The sequence below is a fragment of the Corvus cornix genome, chromosome 8, assembly GCF_000738735.6.
Source record: "Corvus cornix cornix isolate S_Up_H32 chromosome 8, ASM73873v5, whole genome shotgun sequence".
Classification (NCBI taxonomy): domain Eukaryota; kingdom Metazoa; phylum Chordata; class Aves; order Passeriformes; family Corvidae; genus Corvus; species Corvus cornix.
The window spans coordinates 30,251,193-30,271,091 of record NC_046338.1 but is presented as its reverse complement, the minus strand read 5'-3'; the positions used below and the strand labels follow the sequence as shown (position 1 = coordinate 30,271,091).

At 44.1% G+C, this 19,899-nt stretch overlaps 1 protein-coding gene across 2 annotated transcripts in view; it reads left to right on the top strand.

Moving 5' to 3' along the window:
* Positions 1-3,683: 3,683 nt before the first annotated feature.
* The window catches only part of COP1 (COP1 E3 ubiquitin ligase), a 125,820-nt gene continuing 109,604 nt past the window's right edge, over positions 3,684-19,899 (top strand). Inside the window, exons 1-6 of one of the 2 annotated variants that reach the window (XM_039555938.1) lie at positions 3,684-4,254; positions 10,966-11,025; positions 12,541-12,638; positions 13,963-14,027; positions 16,387-16,506; positions 18,462-18,530. In XM_039555938.1, the coding sequence (XP_039411872.1) occupies positions 3,917-4,254; positions 10,966-11,025; positions 12,541-12,638; positions 13,963-14,027; positions 16,387-16,506; positions 18,462-18,530 (750 nt within the window). In that variant the 5' untranslated portion in view covers positions 3,684-3,916. Of the gene's footprint in view, positions 4,255-10,965; positions 11,026-12,540; positions 12,639-13,962; positions 14,040-16,386; positions 16,507-18,461; positions 18,531-19,899 lie in introns of both variants that reach the window. The other variant, XM_039555937.1, reaches the window with a different exon arrangement.

Here is a 19,899-nt window from a genome sequence, read left to right as displayed (position 1 = left end):
CCTGAGCCCATCGTGAGTTGTGCTTCAATGCAGGATTCCGGCCTGCAGGCAGTGCAGAGGCACACTGCTGAGTGGAGGAGACAGAGAAACCTCTCACAGCTGATCTATCACGTTTCACCCTTGCACCCTGGCCACTGAGAGTAATCACAGTGTTGTTGATACCTGGACTAAATCAAATTAATTCTTAGAGCTCATTTTGTGCTAACAAGAACAAGAAGATAACTGACAAATCACTGTTCCAGCTGCAGTGAACTTTAAAGCTGGAAGACTTTATCCGTGTCCTTCTTCCCGACACAACACACAGGTATCTCCAGTAAGCAGCATCTGACCTTCCCTTGGGCTGCATACATGCATCGTGGAACTGGTAATGCAAGGTAACTCCAGGAAAGAAGGGTCTCCAGCAGCCAGAGGCTGCTCCGGGTGTATCTGGGCAGTGAAAAGCAAGCATTCACTTAAAGGGTCTCCAAGAGCTTATAATGGTATCCTAAAGCTCAGGAATCAGGAAGATCTTCCTCGGGTACTGAAGTGCTGGGTAACACACTCATTGCCAGGGCTGTGGGTGTAGGGGATGTTGTGAAGGCCAGTTATATACAGGCATAAGTGGGCATATATTTGATCTTTAACAGCTTTTGCCTGTGTCATTTTTTCCTCCCTGGAGCACAGTCAGTAATGCCATCAGCAAGACTTTTCAAGGATCAGCCAGTATTTCAGTGCAAAGCACGGGGTTGTGCTATTGCCAGTACTACTCCTTATGACTTCTGAAAGTCCATTGTAGATGCTCATCCATAAAGCTTTTGATCCCTCTGGAAGACCAGGAAATGAGGCTTTCCTTTCTCTTAGCAATAGAAAATAAGATGCACACAGACACCAACAGCCAGGCTGAAAGAAAGGTGTAAATAACAGCAATTCTCTTTTGCTTCCACTGAAGACAAGGGGAATTTCAATGACTTTATGGAGCTAGTCCTGAGACCTGCCAGTCAGAAGGCGATTTACAGAAAGCATGGGAACACAATGGCTAAAAAAAGAAAAATCCTAACCCAAAACAAAACACAAAAAAGAACCCCCAAAACTATATTTTTAAATGGTTTTTAATAACAGCAACGAAGAGTTAAATCATGGGAGTGACTCTAATAGCAGACGTCAGCTTGTAAAGGTGAGACTAATGACCTGGATCTCACAGCAAAACTGCCTTTGAATTTCCTGGCTTGAATCGAATTCCTCAGAGACATTTTGGGTCTTGCTGACTGCCTTGGGGATTTTTCCCAACGTGAGGGGTAAACATACAGAGGCAAATATCCAATGGTATTCGAGCACCTCCGACAGGGGAGGTCAGGAGGAGCACTCCACAGCTCCACCCCTTCAGCCGCATCTCCAGGGTAAATCCAGAGCTGTGTTTTGCCAGGCTCCCTTTGGGACATATGTCATCCAGCATCCCTGCCAGCCTGCGGCATGCCTGTGAGGTCTCCCGACCAATACTGCCTACCTGAAGCACCTTCTTTTTGTTCTCTCAGACCAGTTTTACCAGCTCCCATACTGGTTTTACGGCTCACTCTGCTGTCCCTACTGGGAGGAGTGCTGCAGCGCTGATCTCTTTGGGCGTTTTCCCATACCTGGGTTTACGATTACCCTCCTCGGGGAATGCCCTCCTCAGGGAATGCCCTAGTGTTTCACCAGCTGCCTCCTTAACTCTAGACAAGTAAAGCTGACTGCAGACAATACAGTTACTCAATGCAAAGGAGGCAGTATGTTTCCATAGGCTGTTGAAAGAGAAATGAAAGGGAACAGCAGGTATCTCTCCAGAGTTCTTCTGGCCAAGCTAAGGAGCTGACAAGTGCTGTGTTTCATGAACTTTTCAGTTTGGCTTGCAAAAGGCTGGATGTGGGGGCAACGTTTCTCATAACACCCAAAGCATCTTTGGGGCATCCTTTATCAACATTTTACTAATTAACTTGTGCAGAAACTGGTCTGCCCTTGCTTCTGTAAAACTCAGGCCTGCTGTTGGAAAACAGGAACCCGCTGTGGTCCTCACCATTGGGATTCCCACCCACCCAGGCAGCAGAGAGCTGGCTAAAGCCTGGGAAAAGCTGTTCACTCAATACCAGACATCTTTCACAGAATTGTAGAATCGTTTAGGTTGGAAAATACCTCCAAGACCATCGAGTCCAACCTGTGACTGATCACAACCTTTTCACCCAGACTGGAGCACTGAGTGCCATGTCCGGTCATTTCTTGAACAGTTCCAGGGTTAGGGTTAGGGTTAGGTTCCAGGGATGGTGACTCCACCACCTTCCTGGGCGGCCTGTTCTAGTGCTTAACAACCTTTTTCATGAACAAATCCTTCCTGATGTCCAACCTGAACCTCCTCTGGCCAGGTTGAGGCCATTTCCTCTTGTCCTGTCACTTGTTATGTGGGAGCAGAGCCTGATCCTCACCTGGCCACAACCTCCTGTCAGGGAGTGTCAGAGTGATAAGGTCGAGCCTCCTTTTCTTCAGCATGAGCCCCCTCCAGCTCCCTCAGCCGCTCCTCAGAGGACTCATCCTCCAGCCCCTTTCCCAGTTTTGTTGCCCTTCTCTGGAGCCACTCCAGCCCCTCAAAGTCTTTCTTGCAGTGAGAGGCCCAGAACTGGACACAGCACTTGAGGTGTGGCTGCTGTTGACCAGCACCCCCTGGTCCTCCTCCTGCAGTCTGTCACACTGCCTCGGGCTGTTGTGACCCAAGTGCAGGACCTGGCACTTGTTGAATCTCACATAATTGGCTTCAGTCCACGGATCCATCTCTTTCTGTGGGGCTGGATGGCACCTGACACTCAGGATAAAGCTCAGCATGCTTACAGCTGCCTTCTGGGGTACACGTCTTAGGGGTAACTGCAGGTGAAGAACCTCCTGTGAGAGACAGGTTAGCCCTGGCCTTCAGGGGATCTCTCTGTGGCACTGGGGCTCAGGGTGCGCAGGGAGGGTCTCTGAGTGACAGCCTGGCACATTCCGCTCTGAGGCCTCACTGCCTTCCCCTCAGTGCTCTGAGGGAGACCACAGAACCACAGACTCAATTAACTTGGAAAAGACCTGTGAGTCCAAGCAGTGACCCAACAGCACCTTGCCAAGCAGACCATGGCATCGAGTACCACCTGTAGTCTTTCCTTAAACACCACCAGGGACGGTGACCCCACAGCCTCCCTGGGCAGCCCATTCCGATACAAAATCACCCTTTGTCGTGAAAAAGTTCCTCCCTATGTCCAACCCGAACCTCCCCTGGCACAGCTTGAGACTACGTCCTCTTGTCCTATCCCTGGTTGCTTAGGAGTAGATCCTCACCCCCACCTGGCCACAACCTCTAGGCGGTTGGAGAGAGCAAGAAGGTCTCTCTGAGCCTCCTTTCAGCCTCCTTTTCTCCAGGCTGAGCCGCCCCCAGCTCCCTCAGCCGCTCCTCAACACACTCGCGCCTCAGGACTGTGCACCACCAGACGCGGTGTCAGGGGGAGCGGCTTCAGGCGGGGCTGGAAAGCTCCTGGCTCACACCCCTCGGCCGGTCCCACGGCTCCGAGCCGGCTGCCGCGCCTGTGGCCGGGGCTGTGCGGAGAAAACTCCAATCCCCAGCAGCCCCGGGTCCTGCCGCCCCGTGAGGGGAGCGCGGCCGCGCCCCGCCCCGCCCCTCGGGGGCGCGGCCCCGCCCCGCGCACGCGCGGCCGCGCTGTCCGCCTGTCAATAAAGCTTGAACAAGCGCCGCGCCGGGGCTGCCGTTTTGGGGTTTTTTTTTTTTGGTTTTTTTCTTTTTTTTTATTGTGTGGGATTTTTTTCATTTTTCTTTTTTGGTTTTTTTTTTCCCCCTCCTCCTTTTTTTTTTTTTCTTTGAAGGAACTTTATTGTCCCCGCGCGCACGGGGATGCGCTGAGGCCGCTCCGCCCTGCCCGGCCTCGGCATGTCGGGCAGCCGCCCGCCGCACCCCGCTGTGCCGCCCGCCGCCACACCGGCCTCCTCCTCCTCCTCTTCCTCATCCTCCTCCTCCTCCTCCTCCTCCTCTTCGGCGGCCATGGCGCCCGGCTCGTCCTCCTCGGGCGGCGCAGCGGCGCGGCCCGTGCTGGTGGCGGCCGCCGTGTCGGGGTCGGGCGCGGGGCTGGCCCGCCTGGCGGCGGGGGCGGCTCGGCCCGGCGGCTCCTCCGCGGCGCCGGGGGGCGGCGGCAGGAAGAGGCCGCTGCTTACCCCGCTCTGCAACGGGCTCATCAATTCTTACGAGGACAAGAGCAACGACTTCGTGTGGTGAGCGGGATATGTCGCGATATGTCGCTGGGGGAAGCCGGGGCGCCGCCATGCCGTCGGGAAGCCTGGGGAGTGTGGAATAGCGGCGGGGGGAGGGAGCGGGCGGCAGCCCCTCCTGGCGCTGGAACGCCTGCTGCCCTCCGGGGTTTCTGGCTTTGGGGTTTACCCTCTTTTGTACCTCTATCAGAAATAGTGTGGCCAGCAGGACTAGGGAAGTGATTGTCCCTGTGTACTGGGCTCTGGCGAGGCCACACCTCCAGTCCTGTGTCCAGTTCTGGGCCTCTCAATTCAGGAAGGATATGGAGGTGCTGGAGTGGGTACAGAAAAGGGCAGCGGAGCTGAGGAAGGGGCTGGAGCACCAGGACCGGCTGAGGGTGCTGGGGGGGGAGAGGGTTAGCCTAGGGAGGAGAGGTGGCTCAGGGGGGACCTTATCACTTTCTAGAACTCCCTGACAGGTGGTTGCAGCCAGGTGGGGATCAGACTCTTCTCTCTGGCAGCCGGCAACAGGGCACGTGGATACAGCCTTAAGCTGCATCGGGGGAGGTTTAGGTTGGATGTTAAGAAGAATTTCTTCACAGAAGGGTTGATTATATGTTGAAATGGGCTGCCCAGGGAGGCAGCAACCTGGACCAGGAGCTATTCAGGGAACAACTGGATGTAGCACTCAGTGCTCTGGTCTAGTTGACGTGGTGGTGTGGGGTCATAGGTTGGACTTGATGATCTCAGAGGTCTCTTCCAACCTAACTGATTCTCTGATTTTGTCTGGTTTTGGCCCTGTGTAGCAGCATTGCCTCCACCCTCTCTATTTTTAAGCAAAATCAGGTTATTCTTGGCAGGTTCCTCCTTGAGTGCACCCAAGTTATTGGAGAGGCCCTGCAGCACGAGATGTTTCCTCACAGCATACTGACAACACAGCAACTGCCTTGTTTTCCTGGACAATGTGACCTCGAGTGGTCTGGAGCCCTCTGTCTTTGGAAGAGGATTCAGTGAAGGATTTAGTACCCCTCGGGATGGGGCACACCGTCTCCTACTCCAAGGAGCTTCGTGATGGTTGATAGCTCCAGCAAAGCTGGCTTGGTTTGCCTGTGTTGCTGGGAAAGGTTGTCTAGTTTGAAACAGCAACAAGTTTTGTGTCAGGCAGGCACCTAAAACCAGATTAGTAGGGAATTTCCTCTGTGATGGGATAAACATTTTTCAGATGTTGTTTTTCTAACAGCCAGAGCTGTAGCTCATAGCTGGAAATCACCTTTCAACATAATTGGTAAACTAAGGCCCACTGCGACATGGTTTGAGGACTGTTGGCAATTTGCAGTTTTGAAGAGAACTCGTTGCTGGTGGGTTTCAAACCTCCCAACATAAGGACTAGGTTTGATTTTTGTAGCTGGTTGGATGTGCTAAAATGTGAGAACAGGAAGTAAGGTTAGGTGTTTGAATCTGAGAAAGGCAAACAGGGAAGAGGTAGTGGGAAAAAGATCAAGTTGTAGGAAAGTCATGTATGGAAAGAAAGCAGTAAAAAAAAGAAGAAGGTAAGTAGGCCACAGCTTCCAAGATGATTTTGACAGCTCTAACTTAAGCTCTGACTTACAGGTGAGGATTGGATGTGAGGCATCTCCCACAGGACAGGTATTGCCTCAAAACCCTGTAGGCTTAACTTTACAGCTTGTAAAGCGTTTAGCAGAGTTGATAGAAAATACCCTTGCTACTGAAGTGAGAACCTGAAGCTGCTAAGAAGTGAGTGGCAGAAAAAACAGTAAGTAATTCTTATTAAGAATAAGTAGTAGTCAAAAGTTACTGCTTCCTATTGCAGTTAGTCGTTTGCTCAGTAGCAGAATGGGGATGATAGGACTGCTGTAATCAGCTGATGGCCTGCTCTGGCTCTAGGCCGTGTTAGGTGGATTTAAGAGCTCTTCATGTGAGCTCTGTTGCTCACAGGTTTTCTGGTCATGGGGTGTGAACACATTTACAAGTGCCCATTCTCCTCTGTTCCCTCTACTCTTACACTCTGGCAGTAGTGTTCTGCCAGCATGGCTCCCTGCCCTTTCTAGTCAGCTCTTATTTCCTATTTTGTTGTCTGTTGTAGAAATGAAGGGTTTGCAAAGGAAATTGCACCCATAACCAATTTGTAGACTTGACGTATTTTTAGATGGCTCAAAAAGCTGAGGTTCTTGGTTTTTTTTCTGCAGGTAAGTACTGCGCATGCTTCAAGGAGAACCTGTAATTAGCTGTTTTCTCCTCATTGAGAAGCACTGCTGACAGAACAAGTGAGAGGAAAGAAATCAGCCTAGTAGTAATCAGGGCAAAATGTCTTTTCTTGGTATTTACAAGAGCCACATTGAACATACTGAAGTGTGGATCAGAAGTTTTGAGAGTAGACAATGATTATAGTTGGGTTTTTCACTGCTGTATGTTTCTGTGGGCTAAAGGGCTTGTTCTTACTTATTATTGTTCTAGCTTCAAATTACAGTGTCCGTCTTTTTTATTTGAGTTAGCAGTACAGTTATGTAGAAATAAACTGAACTGGACAGCTCTGGAGTTTAGAGCAATGTCCAAGAAGGCAGGTGTGTGTGTAAGTTTAAATAATTGATTTAAACAACCTTTACATATCTCAGTGTGAGAAACAGAAGTTTCTCATATGCCCTTTTTGCCTCTGTAAGGACGCATTCAAGATGCTGCCAGATGCAGAGAACACCTGATAATTTTTATGAACATGAGCTGTAAGTTGCTGTTAGCCACAGCTGTAAACTCAGTGGCAGATTATGCCTGTAGCAGATGGAAGGTGGGAAAGAGTAAAGAAGTTTGGTGAGTTTTGAAAGTCAAGGTGCAAGTGGAAATGCCCTCAATAGTGTTAATATGTGCGACTTCCCTGCCTGTCTTCTGAAAGCACTGTCTCAAGTGAGGCAGAGGCTCTAAGGTAAACATTGGCATGTGTTGCTACTTTGGGTTGTGAAATGTTTAGCAAGTGTATGCTCAGGAGTTTGCAAATGCGTCCTGTTTGTAGCGTATGTCAGTTTCTGCCTGGAAATGTGTAACTCCAGTCGGGAGTGCAAATAGGTCTGACTTCCTGGACAACTTTATTATAAAAGGGAAAAGTTTGTTTCTTGTAGTGCAAGAAGCAGAATATAAAGGTATTTTTGTGCTGTTCCTGTAGCCAGGTGTCTTTTCACTTGCCTGGAGAGTGTCTGAAAGGGAATCCTCTAATCAGAGGATTTTCTCCTGCCCAGCAATGTAATTGCTTAGTTTTCCCAGGCCTTGTATTAGCCCTCCCAATTAGTGGTTGACTAAACCTCTTTCAAACCAGTTACTCTCTGCTTTGCTCCCTGGATGGAGCGGATCTTCCTCGTCTCTCCAATGGCTGCTTCGTACCAGTCCTTGTTTCTGAGCTCTGGCACAAATAATATATGGCAGAGGGGGTGTTGCATGCTGATCTGGAGGCGTACACCCAACACCACAGCTCAGCTGTGGGAAGGGCTGTATGCCACCTGGACTTGCAGGTTCGTAGGTTTTTAAAACCAGTTCTTTCCTCAGCTGGTTACCTGTTAATCCAGGCATGGGCTGAGTGTAGTTGTTCCCATGTTTGTGGTCTGGAAAGCAGTTTTAGTAAGGAATATTGCAGATCTGCCCTGAAGTCACAAACTAAAAACACAGCAAGCTGTTTGCATACCATGTACAAGGAGTCTTACTACCCGTTGTTATATTAGAGCTTCCTATTGAGGAGATTCTAGCAGCAGTGATCTTTAATCTGGCCACCTTCCATGGGAAGGACAGAGCCTGCAGCAAGTCCTGGTCTCCAATTACACCACAGAGAAGCTGAATAGGAGGCAGGCACTATAATGAATCTTGTTTGCTGTTGAAGTGTGTTTAAATTTCATAGTGACCACTTCAGCCAGGTGTTTGTGTAGCAGTAGGGTGATGTTAGCACTCTTGAGAGGTGCCTGGAAAACAACTGGCAAAACTTAGAGCCATGAACTTGGTTAAAATGGATGTTTAAAATGTTTGAGGTTTGCCCTGCAGAGAAAGAATGGTAAGCCCTTGCAGTGCTGGATTAAAAAATAATTTTCATCAGATACTGATGCCTTATTTCCTAGAGATCAGTGATATTTTTGACTTGCTGAAGTCATCTGCATCCTTTTAACCTGATTCTGCTGCTTAAAACAAGTAGAAAATAAGCTACCTCATGCATAGAAGTCTTGATTTCATCATGCTTCTGCTTCCCTGTTTCAGTGTGTACTATAAACTGCAGTATGCCTCAAGTCCCTATCACTCCACTTCTTTCTTAACTTTCCCTCTGTGTTAGATTAACTTCAGACAACTGGTGCGTAGCAACTTTCATGTGTTGCAGCCAGCTTGGCTTCAGTAAGTATTAAAATATATCAATCTTGCTTCCCCTTGTAAATCAGGGAGCACTTGGGGGAAACAGTTCTTAATGGAAACTTCAGTACTATTAAATGATGTCCCTGGTACTGAATAACTACATTTGTTGGCTCTGTTTGCTTTTTCTCAACTATTTTGGCTGTCACTTCTCCAATCAAACTGGTGTGAAGTAGTAGTTTGGGAACAGTGATCTCGTGTGCCTGGCATGTTAGGAGGTAATCTTCCTATTTTAGCTCTAATTTGTGATGTTCTCCTGCAGACAGAGGAGCCTTGTTGATTGCTGCAGGGTGTTAGGAGTGTGCTGGAAGGGTCACATCTGGCCCTGTGGGGAATAGCAGTTTCTAACATGACACACAGAGCATATACCTCAGTTATACAGTATCACTAGAAGAAGGTGAAGAAGTTAAACCGCTCCCCACCGGTGCCAGTGGGGAAAAACTACCCTTAGATACTCATGTAACCATAAGTTTTTGACTTCCTCTTTTAAAGGCCAGCTACTAGAATTCAGAGATGCCTTATTCTCCTGCTAATAATCCACCCGCGTTGGCTGAGCTTGGTCATAATTCATTCTGACTAAACAGTGCCTTGAAACTAAATAACTTGAAAAAGGTGACTTGAGCTCCTGAAGTTGGTGCTACTCAAAACAAGTGTAGAGAAAGGTCTGTCAGGGTGGAAGAGAGACAGGTGCTGAGGCCTCTTTCAAGATGGCTCAGTTGGTTCAGAGAGTAGCATTCTGGCTTGATTCGTTTGCCTTTATGTTGTGTCTATACAGGCGATTTGGTGGAATATTTAAGACACCCTGGCTTGTATGTTAGGCTGGACAAACCTTTCACGACAACCACGTTTTCCAGTAGGGTGATTCAGAGCGGGGGCTTGCAATAGCAAGCCCACAGCTTCATCTCTATGGGCTTAATAAGTATTTAAGAGGTGTTTCCTCCCTCCTGTTTTTGTAACTGTTTCCCACTGGGGTAACAAGCACTAGTATACTCTAAAATAGATTACAGAATGGGGGAATGCCTTCTGTGGAGGTGCTCCTCTCCCCTGCTCAGACAAGCATTGCTTTTTTCAGTCTGATCTGGGTTTTGGATGCAATAAAGATTCCTGCTTTGCAGAAGTTGTTAACAGTTTATTAACAGCTCGTTCGGTGAGAACTGTCTTGTTGGCAGAAGGTGGGAGGAGGCTGTATCTGAAGAAAGCAACTGCTGGTGAAAGCTTCTCAGAACTGAGATTGTTGTGGACTTGTGGGAGTGAGAGGAGAGCATTTGGATCTCTGTAAGGCCTTGAAAACAAGGTGAAGCTTGTGACACAGCTGATCCATGTGTTACATGCAGAATTGTGATGTTGCTGCCCATGGCATCTTGCTGGATAGCTGGCAAGACCTGGAGATGAATATGTACGTGAGAGCATATCTCACCAGTTATCAGGGAGAGCAGCTGTAGGAGTCACTGGAAGTATGATGGATGCAGCTCTCCTCTTCTTTCATTTGTGTTTCATTTTCCTTTCAAACATATCAGAGACACTTGACGAGCCAGCCTTCTTCCCCTACCCATCTCACTGGATTCCTGTCTCTTGTCATGCTCAGGTTTCTGTGGAGCACTGCTTGCTTGCACATCCTTCTCTTCAGGTCCCTGCTTGCTTCTTGGCAATCCCTCCCAGAGATCTGGCTGTGCTTTGGTCACTAACTAGTTATTCTACCTTTCCCATCTTTGGCTTTGTATCACGTGCTGCCTGTTGGTTTAATCCTGCTCTCCTGCAGCCTCAACCCTGGCAGTGCTCTGCAGGCACACCCCCTCGCTGGCACCTTCTCCACCCACTTATTAGTCCTTGTTCTCATGACATCATTACTATTTCTGATCTGCCCTTCCTCTTTGTGCCACTTTTTAAAATTATAGATAGCTATTGGCTGAAAAAAAATGAAGGAGAAACTAGTTTTGGTATAATTTATAAATACATTGTCTATTCATGTAAAAAAATCAGGGGTTTTTACATTTTGTTTGAAACCTAGTACAGCTAGTTAGAAGGTTCTTCTGCAGCCTTGCTTTTTGAAGATTCTCTGGCTTTGTTTGGGTTGTCTGCAGGTGTTAAAAGCTTCTAAGTGAACACTTACCTGGTTTCTAATTGTAGCAAACTGCAGTATCATTGAGAGTTCAAAGAACTGTTGATTGCCCTTTTGATCTTTATACTGCTTGGTTGCTGTTGCACTACTGTGTCCTTTCATTTTACATATAGAAGATTATTACCAAAGCATAATTAGGTGGCTGCTTTGAATTAATAATACTTTTCCTCATTTTTTAACACAAAAAAGACGTCTTTCTGATTTTTGTTTTGCTTTGTTTTCAGCCCCATCTGTTTTGATATGATTGAGGAAGCCTACATGACGAAATGTGGACACAGCTTCTGGTAATATTTGGTTTCTTGTATTGCATAAAATGTCCATCTCTTACAGCATGTGCAGACAGGTGTTGCTGTGATTCCGTTTCCTTCTGAGTTTGTTTCTTTTCTGTCTTCTGTCCCTACACTGAAGAAAGAGGTTGAAATAAATTTTCTGAAGATGGGTACCTGTTAGATTAAAAAAAACAAAAAACCAAAACAACTAAGTGTCTTAACGAAATAGTGCTGTGCCACCATATTTCCTCTGTAGAGAAATCAAATGTTCATAAACTGCTGGTAACACCCACTACCCCAAGTCAGAACAGTTTGTTAATTTACCTCTGTTGGCATCACCTGTATAGAAGTGTTGTGAGCAATGTTGGCAGCTCTTCCTTGCCTTTGTGCAAGACCATGCACAGTTTGAAGCGGCTTGTACATTGTATTTTGCAATTATTTTAAACCTTGTAAGAGAGGATATGCTCCAGGCTTTCCTTGTATTGAATTGGCCTGGCCCCACTTACTTTTCAGTGTGTTTTCTCTGGCTGTCACGAGGAGCAAATGTTTCATGGAGAAGTGTAAGAGCCTTCAGGGGCATTCCTGGGACCACCTGCTGCTCCTCCTCTCCCGTAGGGAGATATATATGGGAGGTATAAATGTTGAACCATGATGTGCTATAGTGTCCTGTCTATGTTATACTCTTACAGTGTCTGCTAATTAGAAATAAACTTTATAAGAAGTGATATCATAGTTGTATAAAGTACTTCCTCAAGCAGCAGATTCAGGTAACTTTCAGAGGAGTTTTGTCTTGCAACAGGTGAGATAACAGCTGATTTTGTGCCCTCTGTGGTAGCACTTTATCCCTGTGACCTGTAACTTTTTAGAGGTCCAAGATGAGAAGCACTGAAATATCTTTATTTAGAAGGAGTGGAGCAATGTTACCACCTGGTGTCTCTCAGGAGCTGACATCAGGCAGGTTCTTAGTGAGATGCTTAAACCTGATGCTAAAGTGCATCTTCTCATTCCTCTGTGCCTCAGCTCAAGAGAGAGCACCTCTTAAGTCACCAATAGTGAGAAAAGCAGCCGTGGGTGGGGGGAAATACCAGAAGTTGGTGAAGGTGTTTCCTCTGCTCAGCTACCTAAAATGTTTTTAATGTAGATTGCTAAGTATTTGGCTAATCTAGAAGAGTTGCTTCTGAATAATTCAATCTGTTTGCTACTTCTGCCTGTGGAAGTAGTGGGGAGCATGAATTTGAGATGGTATTGGGGCTGAAGTATCCACATTGCAGTAATCCTCAGGGAAATAAGAGTGGAGTACTTGACTACCTTTTGTAATCCTTGCCAGAAAACTTTGCTGCCTTTCTGCTGTAGCACACTCTGAGTTCAAACACTGGAACATTTTGACTCCACTGTAGGTTCTTGGCAGCACAGTTGTTAGCTGGCAACACAAACAGTGCACCTTGTCTAAGGCTGATATTACTTACCTTGTGCTTATGCTTTGTTCCTTCACGTGGGCTCACTTGCTTTGTTTTTTGTGTTTTTGAACAGCTATAAATGTATTCACCAGAGCCTGGAGGACAATAACAGATGTCCCAAATGCAACTATGTTGTGGACAACATAGATCATCTTTATCCCAACTTCTTAGGTGAGCTTTAGGCTTGCTCGCATGAGAAACATCTTTGTTAAGGAAGGCAGGCACTTCTAAATTTGTCCTGTAAATTACAGTCTTCTGGATGTTGAAAACAGAATCCAAATATCATCCCTTTGGTTGTCATTTTTATATAGAGAAGGTTAGTAGTATAAATTGCTAATACTGCACTGCCTCGAGCAGCTCTGTGTGCTGAGTGACAGTAGTGAGATTAACTTGCTGCTGTTTCCATACTATGAAAAGCAAAGCTGTTTTTCTTGTGGCTAGAGATGTGAATCTCTCTTTACTTTTGTTTTTTTGCACTCTTGTCTGCCTAATAATAAAGAACATGCCCTGTTTACAAAGCTTGGACACTGAAAGGGCAGAGGCTGTATTAGATACTGTGCTATTTTGGCTGCTGTAGTGAGGCCCATATGATGGATGTAGGTGTAAATTAGCTACAGAGAAAATATTCATACATATACCTATATGCAATCCTAATTGCTTCTTACAGAGGGAGGAAATGTTGCTAGGTGGAAATACAGTTTAAAAGTTAGTTTAGTGGAGAAAAGATCGAAGGAAACACACTGCAGTGTGAAACCCCAAATTAAAGCAAATCTTGATTTCATGTGCTGAGATACCCATTTATTAGTAAATGTCTGCAAAGTCACAGTAGCCAAGGAATGCTTCAGAAGTGGGCATTCTGATTCAGACCTAATCATGTTGTGCTGGAGATGGTGCTGAGGCAGGTCTTGGAGTACATGTTGGGCCAAAGAGTGTTTCCATACCCCGGTGTCCAGGGATTTGAGGCATGTGTTGGAGGGGGAAGAGCTTGTGTATATATGTATGCGAAGGACTGAAGTTATCTTCCTCTTTGCACCATTCACTAGATTGGTGTAAAATTAAATTATAGCAAAAATATATCTTTAAAAATGCACATAGTAATTCAAGGAAAAAGTTGTGCTATTCAGCTGTGCTTGTTTATTTTGGCCTATAATAGAACATTACCTGATTTATCTCCCTCCTACTCTTCTGTGATACACTTCTGCCTTGGAGCTGAAAAACTTTCTCAAGGAACCATGGGTGTTTAGAAAAAGGAACTGAATCAATTTGGAGAATGTGTAGGCTTTGTATTTTTGATGATTTGTAAAAAATCTTTATGTATGTTACAACAAACCACTGAGGAATAAATCGGTAAGGAAAAAAGTGGAGACATCTTCCACTGTTTTAATTACTGATAAACATCTTGGAATTAATAGCCAAAGTAAAAAATATTGAGGTGGAATCGTTCATACTGGTTTGGTGAACTTCATCTCTTTGACATCTTATTTATGTTTTTTAGTTAATGAATTAATTCTTAAACAGAAGCAAAGATCTGAGGAGAAAAGACTCAAACTGGACCATTCAGTGAGTAGCACCGTATGTTCCAACTTTTTTACTTTTATATTTATTTAATGATTCTGTGCAGCAATTGTAATGACTTGGCACCTGGCAAGAGATTGCACTGTTGAGCTGATGCTTTAACTTGCTTTAAGAGGGCATAATACCAATATCAGTGGCAGTAGATCCCTTCTACCTCGTTAACTCCTGTTCTTCCTGCCAGCAATATGTGTAGAGACAAGCTGTGTTAGCATAGGCAAGTGTCCTGTGATGTACTGCATATAACCTGGGAAACTGCCCATGGAAGTACACTTGTTTAAAGGTAATCATTTTCGTTCAGTGTTGGAAATTATGGCTACAGTGAGAGCAGTGAGTGATTAGAAGTGCCACGGGCTTGTCTGATCACATGTGAGAAGCTGTGTTCTATTGGGAAGCTGGAGGAAGGCTAATACCAACCACAAGAGGGAGAAAGATGCGTTTGGAGTCTGCTGTTCTGGTTCAGATGCCACAGAAAACTGCCTGGATATCTTCTAGACTTGCTTCATGTCATGGAATCTCAGAGCGTGATCTGTGTCCTCAGTCCGTCAGAACCTCTCTGCAGCACCAGTGGATGCTCTTGTACATTAAGATTGAAAAGAATATATGACATGAGCCAAAAAACTTTGTCCTGCTATGTCTGACATCCTTGTCTTTTGTAATTCATAAATAAGATTGCAAAATAATATTAAAACTCATGGAGCCCCTGTTTTTAAAAGCTTATATTAAAGTGGTATTAATTTAGGGGCTGTGTTGCAGAAACCAGTGCTGTCAGTGTTTGAAAAGAGCATTCTTTAAAGATTCATTGGTTTACTCACAGTAAGTTTTTATATTCATTATAAAATATGCATAAGCTGGGTATGGTTTGAAGTGCACACAACTGACCTGAAGGCATGTACAATTGCTTCTTGGAAACTGGTTTTACTCTTTAAAAGCTATGCCTGTAGATGCACCTATTTTTGACAACTACCAAAAAGTGGACAACCTACCATGACTTCATGCCCCAAACAAGTGTTGTGCCTACCTTTTGGCAGCAAATAAAAATTGCAGACATCTATAAAAAGAGTTACATTGCTGTTGTACCTGTTCTTTAATGTGCCTTGTATTACTTTTGGTATCAAGGGAAGTCATCCAAGAACACATTGCAGCAAATGCAATGGGTCTCATTAAGAAATCATGTTAAGGCATGTTTGAGCCTCTGAGTAGTTTAGCAGTAGTACAATTAACTAGTGCATTAGTATGTTAAAATGTGTCTCAAATCCTGTTCACTTGCTCAAAAATCATGGGTTGTTTTCCAGTTACTGCAGATGGAAATTGAGTTTTTTGCCTGAGTAGTTTCCACAGGTTCTGTTGAGAGCTGTAGAAAAAGTTGTGTGTTCTATATGGATGTTACGTATTTTATTTATCTTAATCTAGTTAATACATAAAGGCTACAGCCGCTGAGAAAATACCTAATTTAGACTGGCTGGCATTTCTAGTTCTCTCCAATTTAAATGTCTTGATTTAGTGTCATAGATTTTTTAGGACAGGATTTTTTAATCCAGCTTTGTTTCTTAGATGTTCTTTAGACCTTTCATCTGTTCCTGTTGGTTCATGAGGCTTTTTGATGTAAGGCTGTACTATCATTAACCTATTATTCAGGTTTTCCTGTGCTTAAAGATACCTTTTTTCCTCTTTCTTTATTGATAAGAAGAAGAGAAAAGAGCAGGGAAGAATGGGCTGTATAGTAGTATTTTGGCCCTCTGAGGAGTCCTCCACAGCTCCAAGCAGCTTAAATGAGATCAACCTGATGAGCTCCATCTTCTTCCCAGCTTTCACATTTCCCTTAGGCTTAGGAGGAGTAGTGTGAGAGGCAACAGTAGAACAAATAAGCTGATACTACCTTCTTTGATTTGAGTTTAGCATGAGGGTTTTACCTATTACTTGGGTTTAAAAAAATTAAAAGGTATTGGCACATAAAGGTATTTCAGATGTAATGCAACTAAGCTTGGGTAAATGTGGTTGTTTTTTTTTTTTTTTCTCCCCACAGAAATATGTTCTCAGAAACTGAGGCACAAATCAGATAAAATTGTTGCTGTGAAATAATCTTTTCCCAGCAGCAGCAACTAACTGTGCTTTCATGAAGCACAGATATATTCAAAATAAGATAAGCAGTTCCACAGTAGGTCAGAGGAGCCATATCCTGTACACGTGGGAGAACTGGGAATTTGGATACATGAAAACTGTTTTGCAGTTTTACAAAGGGATGAAATATTGCTGTGTTGCTTTCAATATCCGTTGTTGGATGGCTTATATAGCCCTGGATGGCTTGGACTCACCATCTCTCCAACACCTCTTGTTCTCTTTTTAGAATGGCCACAGGTGGCAGATAATTCAAGATTTGTTGGGAACTGATCAAGACAATCTTGACTTAGCCAATGTCAACCTGATGCTGGAGCTGCTGGTGCAGAAGAAGAAGCAGTTGGAAGCAGTAAGAAGTTTCTCTTATTTAAATGAACACTGTGTACTTAGAAGTTTTTTCTTTTGATACCTTTTCCCAGAAGCAAGATTCTATTGGTGAATTATTTGCTCAGTATTTTCTCTTGTGTTTTGGTGTTTAAAAGGTGACCGTTTTGCTGACCTCTGTAGTGAAGTAACATTTCAGCTGGGATGCACATAACATGCTTATAATGTTGTTGCTGGCAGGGTTGTATAAACAAGCAGAAAAAATAGAAAAGGATAAGTGACCATGACTCATAGAACACAGAAAAGCACGTGAAGAAGTTTGCTAATTTTGTTGCACAAGTAAATGTCAGATCTTAGTAATGAGCATGAAGTCCAGAATATAGATTAAAGGGTGTGAAAAGGATCACACCCTTTAGTTTCTGCTGGAACCTACAGCATCTGAATGGCCACCTTTCCTGAAGGCTTTTTCAATATTTAATGCTTGAAAGAAAAGTTCAGATCTCTTGTTTATGAAGCTGGTTTGAAGATTTATCCAATACGAAGCAAGCTGTTGGTATGATTTAACTGAAGTGTAGTTGGCTTGGGGTAGTTCTTTGTGTATTTGGCCATTCCATGCTGTTTAAGTTATGAGAACCAGACCTTGTAAATTAGACTGGATTATTACAGAATTTGACCCAGTGAACTTTGAGTAGCAGGGTGGATTTTGACAGTGCTTTAAAACAGGTGAGGAAAAGTTGTATTGGGAATGGCTTAACTTATTCACTCTTACAGAATCAATAATTACAACTTGATTTTCTGCTGGAGAGTAAGTAACCCCAAAATACGCTTGCCTATTAGCAAAATTGTTATGTTGCCTTACTGCATGGGGACTTGTAAATATATTTATTGTGGTTCAGTGAAGTTATGGTAGGGAAAAAGAGGGTGAAACTTTACTTTTTCTTTTTCTCTGCAAGCCTTTTTGTATTATTTATGACAAATCTGAAGCAAAGAAGGCATATGACTTGGTGGATGAGTATTTTTGAGTGTGAATATCTTGTAAGGATGCTAAGCCTAAAAAGTGAAACCACACCTGACATTTAAAGAACAATTTGAAAGCATTTTTCTTGCCTAGCTTTACTTGTTCACTTTCATTATTGTCAGAGCATAGGGAGTGAGAAAATAACCTCAGAAAAGTAGTATTCTTGCATTCTAATGTCTTTACTTTCCCTGTGCCCTCTGCCTTTAATGGATTCTCTGTGCTCCTATGTCTTGATCCCTTTTGAGTGTGTGTTCCCAGTCCTTTAATAATAAATATTTTGATAGGTTGTGCAAATAAGTCTTGGAATGCTGGGAGATGATTAGGGCTGCATTAATGCTGGAACATAGGTCTTAGTTTTCTTTCCTCTTGTGGTTCTCTTTATCATGTCCTGTGAAGTTCTTGGCCAATTTGGGTGAAAATACTATGCTGATGGCTGAGGTAAATAACCTGTTATGGAAAACATTAGAAAGGGATGGTTTCATTTCATCAGTGACTTTATTGCTGTCTTCCACTCTGGAGAACTCTTCAGCAGTAACTTCTACATAAACATAAATGTTTATTTTGGGGAAGGCGGTTTTTTTATATAAATACTTCATCCTTTGGTGTGTTGATCACGAAGTGGATGCTGATGATTTTCCGGGGTAGCCAATGAGTCTCTGAGGAACCTGTATTCCAAAATCAATTCCAGGTGCAGTAGCCAAAGGAAAAAAAAGAAGCTTTTCAACTTATTAGTAAGAACTGTTACAAGGACTGCTGCCTTTGCATAAAAGCTTGTGAACCAAACAAAACCTTAAGACCTGTGAGATAAAGCAAAACTACCATTTTTAAAACTGCCTTAAGCTATTTTTCTCTTGCTAACCTTTAAATGTTTCTGTGCTGTGTGGATTTCTGTGTGTAAAATGAATATTTGTTTCTCTTAATGTCCATGGAAGAGTTATGCTTCCTTATTTACTGTGTTGCAGGAGTCCCATGCTGCCCAATTGCAGATCCTTATGGAATTTCTTAAAGTTGCCAGGAGAAACAAACGAGAGGTAACTTCCTTTGTGTTTCAGTGTGTGAGGCGGTGTCTGCTGCTGGCTCCCAGTGCATTTCTGTTGAAGTGATGTGTTAGCCTGGCATTATTTCTGCAAAGAACAACTCAAGGCATGTTTGGGGAAATCTCAGACAGAGGACACATGGGTTTGAAGGAAAATTAATCTCTTTATGTGTGACAGCTTCAGTTTTTAATCATTTGCCTTCTTGTCTCACACTGGTGAAGCATGTGGGAATATAGAGACTCTTTGGTGTAAATGTACATCAAGTTCTTGAAACAAGATTGTTTTCCCAACACAAAAAAAACATCAAAGATTGGGAAGGAGTGAAATTATTTTCACTACCAAGTTTTTTCCTTTAGTTTATCAAATACCATGACTAACGTGGTGACACAAAAGAATGAATATTTTGTGCTTTTTCCTTATTTGTCCTAAAATGAGTGTCTCAAGGAATATGAGAGAGTTCTATAATCACATATACAGTCTTTCATAGTTTGGGACTCTTCCTTTATAAGGTCATGCAATACATAAACCCTAACACCACAAATATCCCAGAAACCTAGAAAAATGATCATGAACACAGCAGAAAGATGAGCTCTCTTGTGGCCCATGGTTTCTAAGAAAAGATGTGAAGAACACAAGACCCAACAGTGTGACTGTAAGGTCAAGCTTGAAACCATTTAAATGTGATGGGTGTAAGAAGCCTTGTCCAGAATGCACTGAGGGTCTGGTTATGGAGTCATTCCAAAGCGAGTCTGGAGTCTGTCTACCAACAGATATCCATGGCCAAAGCCAACAAGGGTTGTGGAAAGCCCAGAGAAGGGCAAGAGAGCTGGTGAAGGGTCTGGAACACGTCTTAGGAGGAGCAGCTCAGGGAGCTGGGGTTGTTCAGTCTGGAGAAAAGGAGGCTCAGTGAGGACCTCATTGCTCTGTAACCACCTGACAGAAGGTTGTAGCATGGGGGAGTCGGGCTCTTCTGCCATGTCTCGGGTGAAAGGATGAGAGGAAATAGCCTCAAGCTGTACCAGGGGAGGTGCAGATTAGATACTAGAAAAATGTTTTTTCACTGAAAGAGTGGTCAGGTATTGGAGTAAATTGCCCAGGGAGCTGGTGGAGTTACGGTCTCTGGAAATGTCCAAGAGGCATCTGGATACAGATTGGGGATATGGTTTAGGGGTTAGTATGGTGGTGCTGGGGTGGTGGTTGGACTAAATAATCTTGAAGGTCTCTTTCAACCTTGATTCTGTGAGTTTCAGTACCTGGGAAACCTTTCCCATTTAATCTGCATCTGTATCTCTTTAGTAATAATTTTTAAAGGTTAACATCTCCTTTTAAGGCTAAAGAAACTTAATTTTGGCTGCAGATCCTC